Source organism: Telopea speciosissima, chromosome 2, assembly GCF_018873765.1.
Source record: "Telopea speciosissima isolate NSW1024214 ecotype Mountain lineage chromosome 2, Tspe_v1, whole genome shotgun sequence".
Taxonomy (NCBI): domain Eukaryota; kingdom Viridiplantae; phylum Streptophyta; class Magnoliopsida; order Proteales; family Proteaceae; genus Telopea; species Telopea speciosissima.
In genome coordinates this window covers 58,411,710-58,427,005 of record NC_057917.1, presented here as the reverse complement: position 1 = coordinate 58,427,005, position 15,296 = coordinate 58,411,710, and the positions used below count along the sequence as shown (strand labels likewise).

At 38.3% G+C, this 15,296-nt stretch overlaps 1 protein-coding gene and 1 pseudogene across 1 annotated transcript; both read left to right on the top strand.

Annotated features, from left to right (window-relative positions):
• Window positions 1-8,644: 8,644 nt before the first annotated feature.
• Window positions 8,645-9,229, top strand: LOC122650923 (pectinesterase inhibitor 10-like). Its single transcript, XM_043844283.1, has one exon. It carries the CDS (start codon window positions 8,645-8,647, stop codon window positions 9,227-9,229), a length of 585 nt encoding a protein of 194 aa, XP_043700218.1.
• Window positions 9,230-13,565: 4,336 nt separating this feature from the next.
• Window positions 13,566-14,694, top strand: LOC122650922 (annotated as a pseudogene).
• The last annotated feature ends 602 nt before the right edge of the window (window positions 14,695-15,296 follow it).

The window sequence follows — 15,296 nt, the reverse complement described above, 5'->3', positions numbered from 1 at the left end:
ATGTGAAATGATAATATTGACCTTCATTAGAAAAATTTGTGTTATTACTAAAAGAAAAAGAGAGTAAACTTACAAATTATTTAACACCTTGAGGAGTGTCAATAAGAAAATCCCTTTTGATAAATATAGAAATTTAAGGCATTTTAATCATTTCATTATCATGTGTTAATATATACTAACACTGTTTATGCTTGGTACTCTAAAAGTATTTTTTTTTTTTTTTCAAATGTTTAAGCATCTTAAAACATACCTTAAACATAAGCTACATTAGGTGTAATTTATCTTTTGGGGAGAGTTTTCATACACGGACGCTCATGTGTACGGTCGTGCTTTCAATTGTTGGATGGGCATGATCATGTATAATACACGGATCCTCATCCTCATCCAATGGTTGCGGGCACGATCACGCACCATACACAGCCGTGCATGAAACCTTTTACCTTTTCCTTTTTTTATCAATAGTTTAATATAAGAGTTTTCTAAGGACAAGTAACACGTGTCCTCGTTACATTGACAATGCAAACATGGCCAAAAGCTTGTGGAAAAAAAGTGGAAAATAACCAAAGAAACGAAAATGATGGGAACTTTTAGTATGTCTGCATGTTGGTGTTGGTGTGAGGTTGTTTTCAGAAGAGGATTATTATGGATCTCAAGAAATGGAAAGAAGGGATAGGAGATAAAAGGTATATGGATCCCCAAGATCGAAGAAGAAGAAGAAGTGATGGAGATCGATATGTGGTGGTTAATGAAGTCACATGATAATATGATTGGAAATCCGACTGTTTGACAGAGATATGACCACCAACAAAAAGGAATGGTCTAAAGAGTAGTAGAGAACGAAGGAGAGAATTAATAAGAGACAAACCAGAGGATGAAAGACGATACCATTAAACAGACAGACAATACCAGTGGTCATATATAGAACTACTTTTTACCGGGGAAAAAAAAAATGTAAATTACATGTCACCTTCTGATTTTTAAACGAAACTCAAATCATGTCCTAGTTTTTGAAAATATTCATCCGTCTCCCTCTACGGCAACGGTGTTAATCTGCTGTTAGTTATTGGTGTGAAAAGACTATTTTACCCTTATACTAAAACATTAGAATTAAATTTATAATACTATCCTTCAAAATCTATGTTTGGATGTCAATGGTAATTTAAGGATTTAAAAAAAATATAGATTTAGTTCTTCTGGCTTTTTAGGCTAATTAATGCATGAGTTGCTTTATTATGAATGCCACACTGTGTCATTTAACAAGCAAAACGGTTTTTTTTTTTTTTTTTTTTTTTTTTGAATAAAATGTATATTTAGTAAAGCCACGAATACAAAAGAATCCCAAAACGGCTGAGAGAAAAAGAAAAGAGAAGAAACGCATTTTCACATTGTCCGTTAAGAAGGGGTAGGGAGGCTCCAAGACGCAGTAATATGGCGATTTCTTAGGGAATCCACCAAGGGTTGAAGGAGTGACTGATCTTGGAACAAACTTCAAACGAGATGGTTTTCCAAATATGAGCAATAAGTTTTAGATTTAGAGGTCAATCTCTTAAAATTGCGTTCTCTTAAGCAGAAGGCTTCTTTTCCTCTAAACTTTGCTTTTCGTTTTGTCTCTTTCCAGGTACAGACCTCAAGTCTCAAGTATGGATTTAGGAATTGATATCGGATTAAGCCAATATAGATATCTAGCTAATATTGTATCGGTGGTAAAAAAAAAAAATTGGAAGCAAAGTAGTTTAAAAAATAAAAAGTTTGTAAATCTTGGGGGCAAATCATTTGATACAAGCCGATACGGTCGATATATATCGGTATCAATAACAGTTTCGCTAGTAACCAATGCCAATACCGATATCATGAACTTAATACCCCTTTGATAACTTTATTGTTGTTTCTGTTCTGGTTATGTGTTGAGAAGCAGCAGAATAGTGTTTTTCTTTTCTGTTCTGAGAAACCATTTTTGACCCGCTTGGTAAACCTGTTCTAAAAAATATTTTTCTTTCTTCATTTTTTCCTCTTCTTCTCTTGGTTATGGGTCTTGTTTGCAATTGCAACCTGTTTTTAAATCTTTTATCAATTGATCGTACCTTCTGTGTGTGTTTGCTTGGCTAGTCACTGACTTGGCCAACGTACGATTCCCTTCCTTCTTTCAATTTCTTTCATTTTTTATTTTTTCCTTACCCATGCATCCTTGTTTTGTTCTGTTCAGTCACAGCTTGATCTGGTTCCACAAGAGAGACACAAATCCTTCTCAATTATTCATCTTTCCATCCCAAACTCTAGAGTCTGAATTGATTCTCTTGTGTGACCCTATCCCTTGTTTCTTACATCCTAAATCCAACCCTGCTGTAATATATCAAACTGAAATCAAATCTGATATCTGTTCTACCACCAGGTGTGATTTCAGTGGCTTGGCTTTATTTCTAGCTTGATCTTTTGGGTGAATAAGTACTCTGTACTTAAGAGGGTGGTCCATTCGGATACCTATCCTGAAATTTTCCTTCGATTGGCGGCTTTTAGTGAGGGAGGTCTTCTTGTTTCTAGTAATGGCAAAAGCATATCGAACTGGTGATTTTGTTGAAGTTTGTAGCAACGATGAAGGTTTCTTGGGTTCCTACTTCACCGCGAAGGTTCCCAAGTGGGAAACCCTAATAACCACAACTTTCAATTCACTCCAATGGATGAACACTGAAACTGTGGTTCTTAGGGTTTCTGTGAACCAAATCACGCACATAGTGAACGACAGAAAGAGAGAGAAAGAGGAAGAGATAGAGTGAGAGAAAGAAAGGGATAGAGTACGAGGTCGATCTTACCTCCAAGATGAGTTGCAAGTTGTACAAGGTTTCAATGGCTAGAGGCGTGAGAGGTGGGAGAAAGATTAGATACATTGAGAGGTGAGAGAGAGATTAGAGGCGTGAGCAGTTTATCGGGCAAAACTTTTAATTTTCAGCACAAAACAACAGAACATCTCCAACATGTTCTGTCAAAAGTCTTCCAGGGAGCATAAATTTTGATTTATGTTCCAAAAACACTCGCAAAAAACTATTTCTCGTATGAGTGTTAGTTTAACTAACACAATGCAATCCTTGATAAGGGAAGCGAGTATGAAGTATAACCAATTTAGAAGTATGGATCATAGTAAGCAAAAATGGGAACGACAAAAAAAAAAAGACAGTGTTACTACCTACTCCCACAAAGAATATTTTCCCTTTTAATATAATGGGTTTCTACTAACAAGGAAAGAAAGAGAAAAATGATAATTCAAGTTGTTGCATTAAATGCTACATCAGTTAAATCATATGAGACTTACTATGGTGCACATGTGAGGATGGTATTATTGTCTAATCGCATGCTCGTGGTTGTGGGTTATAGAAGCGTTAGTGGTACACGCACTTGACAATTTGTACACTTACATTGTTTCAAGCAAGATCAGATCAAGGTCATTGATTTTGGTCATGGTGATCAAGTATGGAATTTAAATCATGAGATGGTCTAGATTAAATCTGGAACGTAACTATTATCAATAGTAACTAAAATAAGTTAAGTGGCAGTTGATAACTGTAATGTAATCTTGACTGTAAGCAAGTGCCGAAGATACACGCATCCAACCAATGTACAAGTGGAGGTGATAATTATTCTTGTGAACATCCTCGATACAAGGACTTGATCCAGACTACAATCTCACAGGCTCACAGCCCATTTAGCTAATCTTAAACAAGTAAAAATTCTTCTTACCTTTTAAAAATAAAAAAAAAAGGAAAAAATTCTTGGGTAAAGCTGTTTGTAACCGGTTCGGTTACGATGCATCTTTGCAACCGGACTTTTCTGTCCATCCCACACCACTTATCAACATTTTAGATAGGGTGTTTTTCTGTAATTTTCCCTTCTCCCTCTCCATCTGTCCTTCTCCACTTCTCCGTCGCCTGCTCTCTCCTCCTCCCAAACCCCTCCTTCTACGTCAGCCACAAGATTCCCCCATCAGCAGCTCCTCTCCACAGAGAACCATAGCTCACCCACGCAATGTACAGCTCCTCTCCACAGAGAACCATTCTCCCGTCCCTTCACCATAACTCTCTCTCTCTCTCTCTTTCTCACTCACAGCTTTTCTTTGCCTGTTACACAATTGCAGTGGCAATCTAGGGCAAGCGAGGTAGCTGGACTCATCAAATTTCAGTTCCCTTATCGTTTTGGGTCTCCAAATAAAATTGTGGGTTTGGTTCACCAAGGCGTTCTCCGAAGGAATGGAAGATAAAGGTTATCCGATTTCAAAATCGTTTTCATTGTCCACAAAATTTCTTCATCAACACTTAGGCTAGGGCTCTTTGGTGTAAAATCCCTTTGATTTGGAATGAAAATTTGATGCAAAAGATGGATATTTTTGAAAAAATAACTTTAAGCACGTTGAGTTCTCAGGTCTTTGATGGAGAATTTGGCACATGTGAGAATCATAAAGCCACTAATCAAACCAATGTTGATCTTTAATCTCTTGTTAGGCATCTGTAATCTTTTTCAATTTTGTAATAAAAAATTTGTGACACCTAGAGAGAGCCCTAAAATGAACAACGGTGAGCAACATCAGTGCCACGCAATGGCAGCAACAACGCTGAGCAATAGCAGCGGCAGGCAATGGCAGCGACAACGGTGAGCAAAAGGAGCGATGGAATCAGGGAGACTAAAGAAGGGAAAAAACATTTAAGTGTAAAATTACATTGTGTGCCCTCAAATCCAAGTGAAAATCATATTGCTTGGGGGTAATATAAGTCCGGTTACTAATTCTGTTTGTAACCTTCTTGATTACAAACAGACTCACCCTTCAATTAATAAAGCCCACGAATATTTTTTTTTCTTTTTTGGTAAAAAAAACCCACAAATACAATAGAACTTGGGAACTTTCGCGGCAAAGTAGGAACCCAAGAAATCTTCATCGGTGCTACAAACTTCAACAAAATCACCGGTTCGATATGTTTTCGCCATTATTAGAAACGAGAAGACCTCCCTCACTAAAAGCCCAATCGAAGGAAAATTTCAGGGTAGGTATCCGAATGGACTACCCTCTTAAGTACAGAGTACTTATTCAACCAAAAGATCAAGCCAGAAATAAAGCCAAGCCACTAAAATCATACCTGGCGGTAGAACAGAGATTAGATTTGATTTCAGTTTGATATATGACAGCAGGGTTGGATTTAGGATGTAAGAAACAAGGGCTAGGGTCATACAAGAGAATCGATTCAAACCCTAGAGTTTGGGATGGAAAGATGAATAATTGAGAAGGATTTGTGTCTCTCTTGTGGAATCATATCAAGCTGGGACTGAACAGAACAAAACAAGGATGCATGGGTAAGGAAAAAATAAAAAAGGGAAGAAATTGAAAGGAGGAAGGGAATCGTACCAAGAGGAGAAGGGAAGAAATACAAGTCGGCCAAGTCAGCGACTCGCCAAGCAAACACACACAGAAGGTACGATCCATTGATAAAAGATTTAAAAGCAAGTTGCAATTGCAGACAAGACCCATAATCAAGAGAAGCAGAAGAAGAGGAAAAAGTGAAGAAAGAAAAATGTTTTCCAGAACAGGTTTACCAAGCGGGTCAAAAACGATTTCTTAGCACAAAAAAGAAAAAAACTATTCTGTTGTTTCTTAGCACATAACCAGAACAGAAACAACTGTAAGATTATCAAATGGGTACTAAGTTCATGATAACGGTATTGGCATTGGTTACTAGCAAAACTGTTATTGATACCGATATATATTGATCGTATCGGCTTGTATCAAAAGATTTTGCCCCCAAGATTTTAAAACCTTTTTTTTTTTTTTAACTACTTTGCTTCCAATTTTTTTTTTACCATCGATACAATATCAGCTAGATATCTATATTGGCTTAATCCGATATCAGTTCCTAAATCCATACTTGAGACTTGAGATCTGCACCAGAAAGAGACAAAACGAAAAGCAAAGCAAAAGAAGCCTTTTGCTTAAGAGAACGCAACTGTAAGAGATTGACCTATAAATCTAGGACTTAATGCTCATATGTAGAAAACCATCTCTTTTGAAGTTTCTTCCAAGATCAGTCACTCGTCGTATTATTGCGTCTTGGAACCTCCCTACCCCATCTTAAGGGACAACGTGAAAGTGCGTCTCTTCTGTTCTTTTCTTTTTCTCTCATCCCTTTTGGGGGAAACCCTAATAACCACAGGTTTTAGTTCACTCCAATGGATGAACACAGAAACCGTGGTTCTTAGGGTCTCTGTGAACCAAATCACGCACAGAGAGTGAGTGACAGAAAGAGAGAGAAAGGAAGAGATAGAGTGAGAGAAAAAAAAAGGGATAGGGTACGAGGTCGATCTTACCTCCAAGATGAGTTGCAGGTTGTACAAGGTTTCAATGGCTAGAGGCGTGAGAGGTGGGAGAGAGGTTAGAGACGTTGAGAGGTGAGAGAGAGGTTAGAGGCGTGAGTAGCTTATCGGGCCCAACTTTTAACTTTCAGCACAAAACGACAGAATGTCCAACATGTTCTGTCAAAAGTCTTTCAGGGAACATAAATTTTGAATTATGTTCCAAAAATACTCACAAAAAACACTTCGTTATTAAACGGTTTTTGAATATTTTTCGTTTCTCGAAACAATAAAACACCAAAAACTATTTCTCGTATAAGTGTTAGTTTAACTAACACAATGTAATCCTTGATAAGGGAAGCGAGTATAGAGTATAACCAATTTAGAAGTGTGGATCATACTAATGGGTCTCTACTAACAAGGAAAGAAAGAGAAAAATGATAATACAAGTTGTTGCATTTAATGCTATATCAGTTAAATCAAATGAGACTTACGATGGTACACATGTGAGGATAGTGTTACTGTCTAATCGCGTGCTCGTGGCTGTGGGCCATAGAAGCGTTAATGGTACATGCACTTTGCACACTTGCATTGCTTCAAGCAAGATCAGATCAAGATCATTGATTTTGGTCAATGGTGATCAAGTATGGAATTTAAACCATCAGATGGTCTTGATTAATCTGCAACGTAACTGTTATCAATAGTAACAAAAATAAGTTAAGTGGCAGTTGATAACTGTAATTTAATCTGGACTGTAAGATCATCTTGCCAAACGGTCAATGAGCCAGATTTGAATATGAAAAGTTGTGACCATTTTAAAAAGGGTTAAAATGTAGCAGTACGTGCGTAAAAATAGCTACATAATCCGTTCCTCAATTCATTATCGTTGATTTAAATCGATCCAATCTCAGCCATTGAACTACTTACCTAAGATCGATCGGCTGGGACCGTACTCTCTCTCTCTACCCTGCTCTCTCCCCTCTGCAACTCCGCTAGTGCTAACCCCATCTCCTTCCCTCACCCTATACCATTTCAGTTCCCTTCCCCGCCATCTCTCTCCCCCCTCCCGCCTCTCCATATCCCCCTTCCCTCTCCTCCCCACCCCCAACTCTTCTCCAGGGTCCCGGTCTGGTATTAAGGCCCCGCACAGTTCTGTGGCGGCAACTCCATCCGGCAAAGGGTGGGGGTGATGGAGAAGGCAGATCCGATGGGTTTGGCGTTGGCGAAAGTGGAAGCAACATGTTGAGGTTTTACACGAACGACGCCCCGAGCTTGAAGATCACTCCCATCATCGTCCTCGTCATGAGCCTCTGCTTCATCGGCTTCGTCACCGCTGTCCACGTCTTTGTCAAGCTCTATCGTTACAGAAATGGTCCTGGAGCTTGATTTCTAATTTCAGCTCTCCGCCTCTTCCAATTCTCTCCATCCTCTTCAATTTTAGGCAGTTAATTTTCTTTCAACGGACTGATATAATCCCCCCTTCTTTAATGTTGTTTTCAACAATCTCATGTCTTCAGAGTCTCAATCGCCACTTCTTGTTTTTGCACGTAATTTATTGGAAATCAATCGATCCAGTTTCACATTTCATTAAACCTTCTCTATACTGGGGAAGAGTCGTCGATGGCTCGTCGCCGCCTTCTTCCTCTGATCAGGTAACCACACTCTGTTTTTGCAGTTAGATCCCTTTAAAATGTTTTATAGTAAAAACTGGAACCAGTGGCTATGAAAATTCAAATAATGGTATAAATTAATCTTTTACTAAATCTACAGCTACAATTAAAGATAAGTGAGATTACGTTGGCGGTTCGTGCGTTTTGCTACCATCCAATTATTGGACCAGGATCCTCTATAATATTATTATCGGCGGGGCGGCAGTTGAACTCACGTGACACACATGGTATACATGGTACACATGACCTTTGTTGTACCATCAGATGTGCACTGCCCTGCCGGTATTGTAAAGGATTTTTCTCCCCAATTCTTACCCCAAAAGAAAAGGGTAACAATTAATGATTCAGTTCCACTTCACGCGCGCACAGAACTAAAGTCGCAAACCGAATTCTACACCCCAACTCATGGTTCTAATCAAGTCTCTTTACATGCCAAAAGAAAGAAAAAAAAAAAAAACCAAAAGACCTTTCATTTTAGTCTATCTGATATCGTTCATTCCTTCCATTCCTACCAGAAAGGCAAACTAAGAGATGAGTCTATATAAATCCCTCTCTCTTAAGTCCAAACCCATCTCATCAGATTCAGGTTCAGGGAGCTTAGGACCTTCCTTTAATCTCCAAAGCTCCCCAAACCTCAAGAGTCCTAAAAAATGGCCGCTCCATCAATGACAATCTCCACCGCCATACTCCTTTTTCTTCTTCTACCGGCGATCTCCGCCACCCGTTCAAACCCAAACCCTAACAACACAAACAGCGATTACATCCGTACCGAATGCGCCTCTAAGTATGAACCTGGCTTATGCTACGACAGCCTCATTGCCCACGCCAATGAGGTTCAAGGAGACCCAGCCAAGCTAACTGTCGTTGCCGTCAGGGTCAGCTTCTCTAGTGCTCGTAAGACTATGGCTTATATTTCGAACCTCTCACGCAAACCCAATCCCGATAAGGTTCTAAAGGTCTGCGTGAGCAGCTTCGGTGACGCCATTTATCAGATGCAACGCTCGACCAGGGCAATGAACCACGAGAACTTCATCAACGATGAGTCGATGAGTCACCGGTTATTCAACGTGACGACCTGGTTGGGCGCCGCAGTTAACAGTCAGCGAACGTGTGTGGATGAGTTTGGGTCTGTGAAATCGGATGTATATGATCGCGTGGTGTACGTCCAGAAGTTGACGAGCCAGGCCATTGGCTTCATCAATTGGTATCTTGAAGGAGCGGTCCAGATGGATTGATTCGGACTGTTTGATTCTATTGTAGTATTTATGCCATATAAGCTACGTTTGATTTGGTTTTGTAAAGGGATAAAGATCCTCTTCAATTCTTTAATCTGGCAATTTCGGCAATACCATCTTCTCTGTGCGACACGTGGCACAAACTGATTGTGTGATGGAGATTGTTTGTACCATTTAATGAAGTCCAAGTGTCCAACCCGTTTTAGCAACCGGATCCTCTCAACCCGGTTAGAATGTAAACCCCAAAACACAGGAAACCCTTTCAAATCGCAGATTTCCTCTTTCGTTCATCTTCTTCCCTTCTTCCCACCATTGGAGCTGCAGTGGTACACAACTCTCACTAATCTTGGTCTCTCTTTTTGTCTCCTAATTTCTTTTGGTGTTTAATCGTCTCTGTGTTCCGCTTTCGAGATTTGTGATTGTTTCTTGCTTGTCTTCCCGGTCAGATATTTGAAACTCAGAGAAAATTCAAGGTCAGATTATCATTTTTTTGGGCGCAAATTCAGTAAAAATGCTTCCTTCTTTGATGTGCTTTTCAATTACCTTTTTTCTTCTTTTCTTCTTTTCCTGTTTTACTTTTGAAGATTTCAAAATTTTATCGGATAATTAGATCTTCTTATCATTTCTGCTGCTATTTTTTTTTACAGAAAGTAGTGTTGAAAATAGATTTATATGACGACAAAGCCAAGCAAAAGGCTTCCGCCAGAAGAAGAAGTGCTCCGAATAAGATGGACGGAGAGACGGAAATCTGCCGATTTGAAAACCTCTCCTTCTTTCTGCGTTTTTTTCTATGATGTATTCAAATGTAAAATCCTTGCACACAGAAAGTTGGTCTGGTGTAACCTCTGCAGCTCCAATGGTGGGAAGAAGATGAACCGAGAGATGCGATGAGAAAGGGTTTCCTTCCCTCTTCTCGCTGCGTTTTTTTTTTTTTTTTTTCTAATTTCTGTGTTTTAGGGTTTACATTCTAACCGGGTTGAGGGATCCGGTTGTTAAAATGGGTTTGGCTTCATCAAATGGTTCAAAGCAATTTCAACCACACGATTAGTTTGTGCCATATGTCGCACAAGGAACATGGTATTGCCGGGAATTGCCAGATTAAAGAATTAGAGAGGATCTTTATCCTTAAAGAGATAAATCTCTCTCTTTTTTATCTTTTGACCTAGTAAAGTTGCACTGCAAATGCATATGTTTGTTTTTTTTCATGTATGAATCACCGAAATGAACACCCAATATTTTAGATGTCTTACTTAAATAATAAAATTATTTATATAAACAAACATTACAGTAATCCATTTTTTCTTTTATATTGTAATATATATATATTTAAGATAAGATGTTATTAATGGTGGAACAGTTGAATTTAGCATTAAAATCGTGACAAAACTAAGTAGTGAAACGAATGGTACTTTAATTTTTATAAAAGAATAATTAATGCAACATTGAGGGGGGTTATCATGGATAATATTGTAATATTTTTTTCTTTTTTGTAAGATAAGATGTTATTAATGGAGGAATAATTGAATTTAGTTGAAATTTATAACAATTAATTGAGGGAGGGTTTATTGATTGTTCAAGGAAAAATGGATAATATTGTAATTTTTTTTGGTAAGATAAGATGGGATTATTTTATACATTGGAAAGTGGGGTTTTATAGATTGTTCAACGAAAAATGGGATTATTTTACTCTCTCTTTCTAATTTTTAATTAATAATAATTATCTCTTATTGAATTTATCTGAAAAAATGTGAGAAAACTAAGTAGGGAAATGATTGGTCCTTTAATTTTTATTAAAGAATAATTAATGTAACATTGAGGGGGGTTTATTAATGGAGGAAGAATTTAATTTAGCTAAAAATTATAATAATTAATAATTAATGAAGGGTATTTTCAAAATTGTAACAATTAATTGAGGGGGGTTTATTGATTGTTCAAGGAATAATGGATAATATTGTAATTTTTTTTTTTTTAGTAAAATAAGATGGGATTATTTTATACATTGGAAAGTGGGGTTTTATATATTGTTCAATGAAAAATGGGATTATTTTACTCTCTCTTTATAATTTTTAATTTATAATTAATAATTAATAATAATTATCTCTTATTGAATTCATTTGAAAAAATGTGAAAAAACTGAGTGGGAAAACGATTGGTCTATTAATTTTTATAAAAGAATAATTAATATAACATTGAGGGGATGGGGTTTATTACTGGAGGAAGAATTTAATTTAACTGAAAATTATAACAATTAATAATTAATAATTAATAAAAAAGTATTTTTTTAGGCTTATTGATATTGTTGAAGGGTATTTTTTGTATGAAAATATTTACCATGACTTTTGAGTTTCTATATTTATAATATAGTATGATATGATAGTATGACATTGTACAGAATTTATATTTCAATGCAAGAAATAGATTTTTCTGTTTTGTGGCAACCCTATAATTCTCAAAAGGTGTTCTGCTGTTTTTGATTCCGTTGGCGCAAGACATAATTAAGAAAGGTGTTCTGCTATTCTTGGCTTGGGGAAGTAGTTTTCTGTCCAGGAGTGTTGCCTACGCCAGCCCTCCCATGTGTCTATCTCTCTCCTCATTAAAACAGGGGGATAGAGGTGTCTTTTCACTTGAGAAGGAAAGAGATAGACTCATGGGAGTGCTAGCGTAGGCCACACTCCCGGACAGAGATCATTTTCCCAAAAAGAATCAACAAAAGTTGGACATCATTGTATCCTAGAAGGCGATTTCTTTAAAACGTGTTTATTTGCACACAGTTTGTGAGGACGAATTACATCTTAAAAAAAGCAAGGATGTAATGTGCCTTAAGGTTCCAACGATCTGCGACTTCAGAATTGTGTCATTCTCAACAATTTTTTCCAACATACTAATGGTGACCGGTTGATTGATCTGCCACTAGACCTGTTATTTTTGTTTTGATTTTTTATCGGAAAAATATAGGAACTGGTACGTAAGAGTACATTGCAACGGATAGATCAGAGCATAGCTGAAACCCTGGGCAGGTAGGTTGGTTTGTTGAATTCTTATGTTTCTATAGTTTTTGGTCTCTTTGACTGTTTCTTCTGGTAAATTGTTGAGTTGGAGAATACGTCCGCCATGACTATTTCTATGGTTACTAGAGGAGTCTCCAACGCAGAACCTCCTTTGGAATGACTGAAAGTTTTGATAAGATGAATCAGAGAGGGTGCAACTTATATTTTATTCCAGACAAACAGAAGGCAAAAGATGCATAACTGTTGACCAGCCCTGTTTCAGACCAAAATTTAACTTGAAACAGCCCCTAGACTCATCGAATAATGGAGCAAGTTATTTTGAGTTCAGATAGATCTACTTCAATGAGACAGAAGAGCTGTCATTGCAATTCTCAGATATTTCCTTTGAACTTGAAGTTCGAGAATGTAGTTTTTGTGCAATTTTTTGGGCGGGAGTAGCTCTGTACAGTAAAGTTCTCTTTGTACAGATAGTCTCCCTGAATCCCTACATCAGTTAATAGATAACTATGTAAGATGTCACACTTACACTAGGCTGTAAATCAATTTTGTCCCTTGTATTTTCGTTTTACAACGTAACGACTTAGGCAACCTGAAAGCAACATTTGATAAGTAGGAATAAAATTTAAAATCGACTTGACAAATATGGTTCTGCTAGCAAGAGAAACAAAGTAGTCTTTTTTATAAAAAAAAAAATTTGTGGAGCTTTTGAGAAGGATGCTCTTGCACTTAAATCCATCTTCACTTGTTTGAGGATGTGTCACGACAACAAATTAATTTTGACAAGAGTTCAATCCATTTTAGTCAGAGCTGTGATCTATACACCACGCAACACCTTTGTCAAGCCCAAGATTTAGTCTCTCAGTCTCTTTATTTGGGTTCCAAGATTTTGTTGAATGACTAAATTTACCATTTTGTAAACTCGTATCTCCGAGTTGCTCAGTTTCTAGAGACATGTGAATGTTATTTTTGTTTTCTCTTTGGTATAGTTTGTTTTCGGGATAAGTATGCCAACCTTTTTGTAATGCATCCAATATTCTTCGTACTTCTAAGTTTCTGATATGTCCACATACCACCTTTCAATATTCCACGTACCACCCCTGTTTTATCCCCCAAATGTCATTTAAGTCCACATCAGGTATTAAATGCTATAAAATGATCAAACTACCATTTCTTCTGTCTTTTTTAAAATTTGAAAAGACCTAATTGCCCTAACTTAGACCAAAATGCCCTCATCTTTCCCAAATCATCATCTTCTTTTACATACCCACCACCACCACCACTGCCACTGCCACTGCCGCCACCGCCACCGCCACCGCCACCACCCACCATTGGCTTTGGGTTCTAAGACAAATGCGAAGAAAAGGACTATCGTTGTTGCGGAGAAGAAATCGAATATCGAAATGGTCGGTGAAGATGGAGTATCGGAAGCCGGCGGCGGGGATGAGAAGTTTTCTGGTGGGAAGGATCTCAGCCATTCGATTAGGGGTGAGACGGTTCTTGAGAGACCCAAAGATTTGTTGCAGGCGAAGAAGAATTTAATTAATTCCACTATTTCACCTAGGCGTTCCAGGAAGGTGGTTTTGAAACCGGAGAAACATTGGTGGCAGAGAAGGTTAAGTAGTTTGAAATCTGTTGTCTCTTCTTATTGTGTTAGTTCTTGCCCAACTGATGTGGAAAGCCTACAAGTCTGAGGATAGTGCTATTGGTCGATTGGGTATTTCGGATTTCGAAGGAAGGATTGCGGACGTCGAGAAGTTTGTGAAGACAACGACAAAAATGATGCAGATTCAGGTTGAGGTTGTAGATAGAAAATTGACGAAAGTGGAAGAGAAAGGAGCCTTACTTGAGAACGAAATGAAGAAATTGGTGGATAGGACTGAAGGCATGGACAGGTCTTTGGGTGAGTTGATGGCTGCTGGAATCATTCCTAAAGAAGATTTTGAGCGGTTTCTGGATGAGGTGAAGAAGAGTAGAAGCCCTGAAGAGAGTGGTAAAGGTTGGGCTTTGGATGACTTTAGGGCCTTAGCTAGAGAGATTGTGACAAAGGAGATTGAAAAGCATGCGGCGGATGGGCTTGGACGGGTAGACTATGCTTTGGCCTCTGGTGGAGGCATGGTGGTTAGACATTCAGAGCCCTACTTCCCTGGTAAGGCCCGAAGTTGGTTTTCTGCAACAACCGGCCCAATTGGGGTTCATAGTGATGCGCAGAAGATGTTGCAGCCAAATTTTGGAGAGCCAGGGCAGTGTTTTCCTCTATCTGGAAGCAGTGGGTGGGTTGAGATCAGGCTGAGGACTGCAATTGTGCCGGAGGCCATTACCCTTGAACATGTTGCTAAGGTGATGTTTCTTCCCCGATCCTGTTTCTTGGTCTTCATTTTGTTTCTCCTCCAAATGTTCTTGCTTTACAATTACTTGGTTCTGTGCTTTAATAATTTAATCTCTTGCATTATTTTTTGATCTTTCATCACACATCTGTCTATGCTGCCTGTCAAGGATTTACATGCGAAATAGCAAAATTCATCTATCTTCTTTTACACCACCACCACCACCGTCATTGGCTTTTGGGGGGGGGGGGGGGGTGGTGGGTATGTAAAAGAAGATGATGATTTGGGGAAGATGAGGGCATTTTGGTCTTTTCAAAATTTAGTAAATAGATCAGGGTAATTAGGTCTTTTCAAATTTTAGAAAAGATAGAAGAAACGGTAGTTTGGTCATTTTATAGCATTTAATACCTGGTGTGGACTTAAATGACATTAAGGGGATAAAGCAGGGGTGGTACGTGGACTTATTAGAAGCTTAGGGGGTACGAGGAATATTGGGTGCATTACAGGAGGATACGCATATTTATCCCTTTATTTTCTTTATAAAAAATAAATTGCCGATTGATACCGCATTTCTTGGGTTGCCTCGAGCTCCTCTCTAGGGAGTACAATGCCCAGGGAGTGCTTAGGGGGACCAACGATTGGGCTGTGCCGCACACATCTCGATGGCCGACTGGCATGCGCTTGGATGTGCTAGTCAGCCTTCGGGATGTGTGTGGCACAACCCAGCCGTTGGAT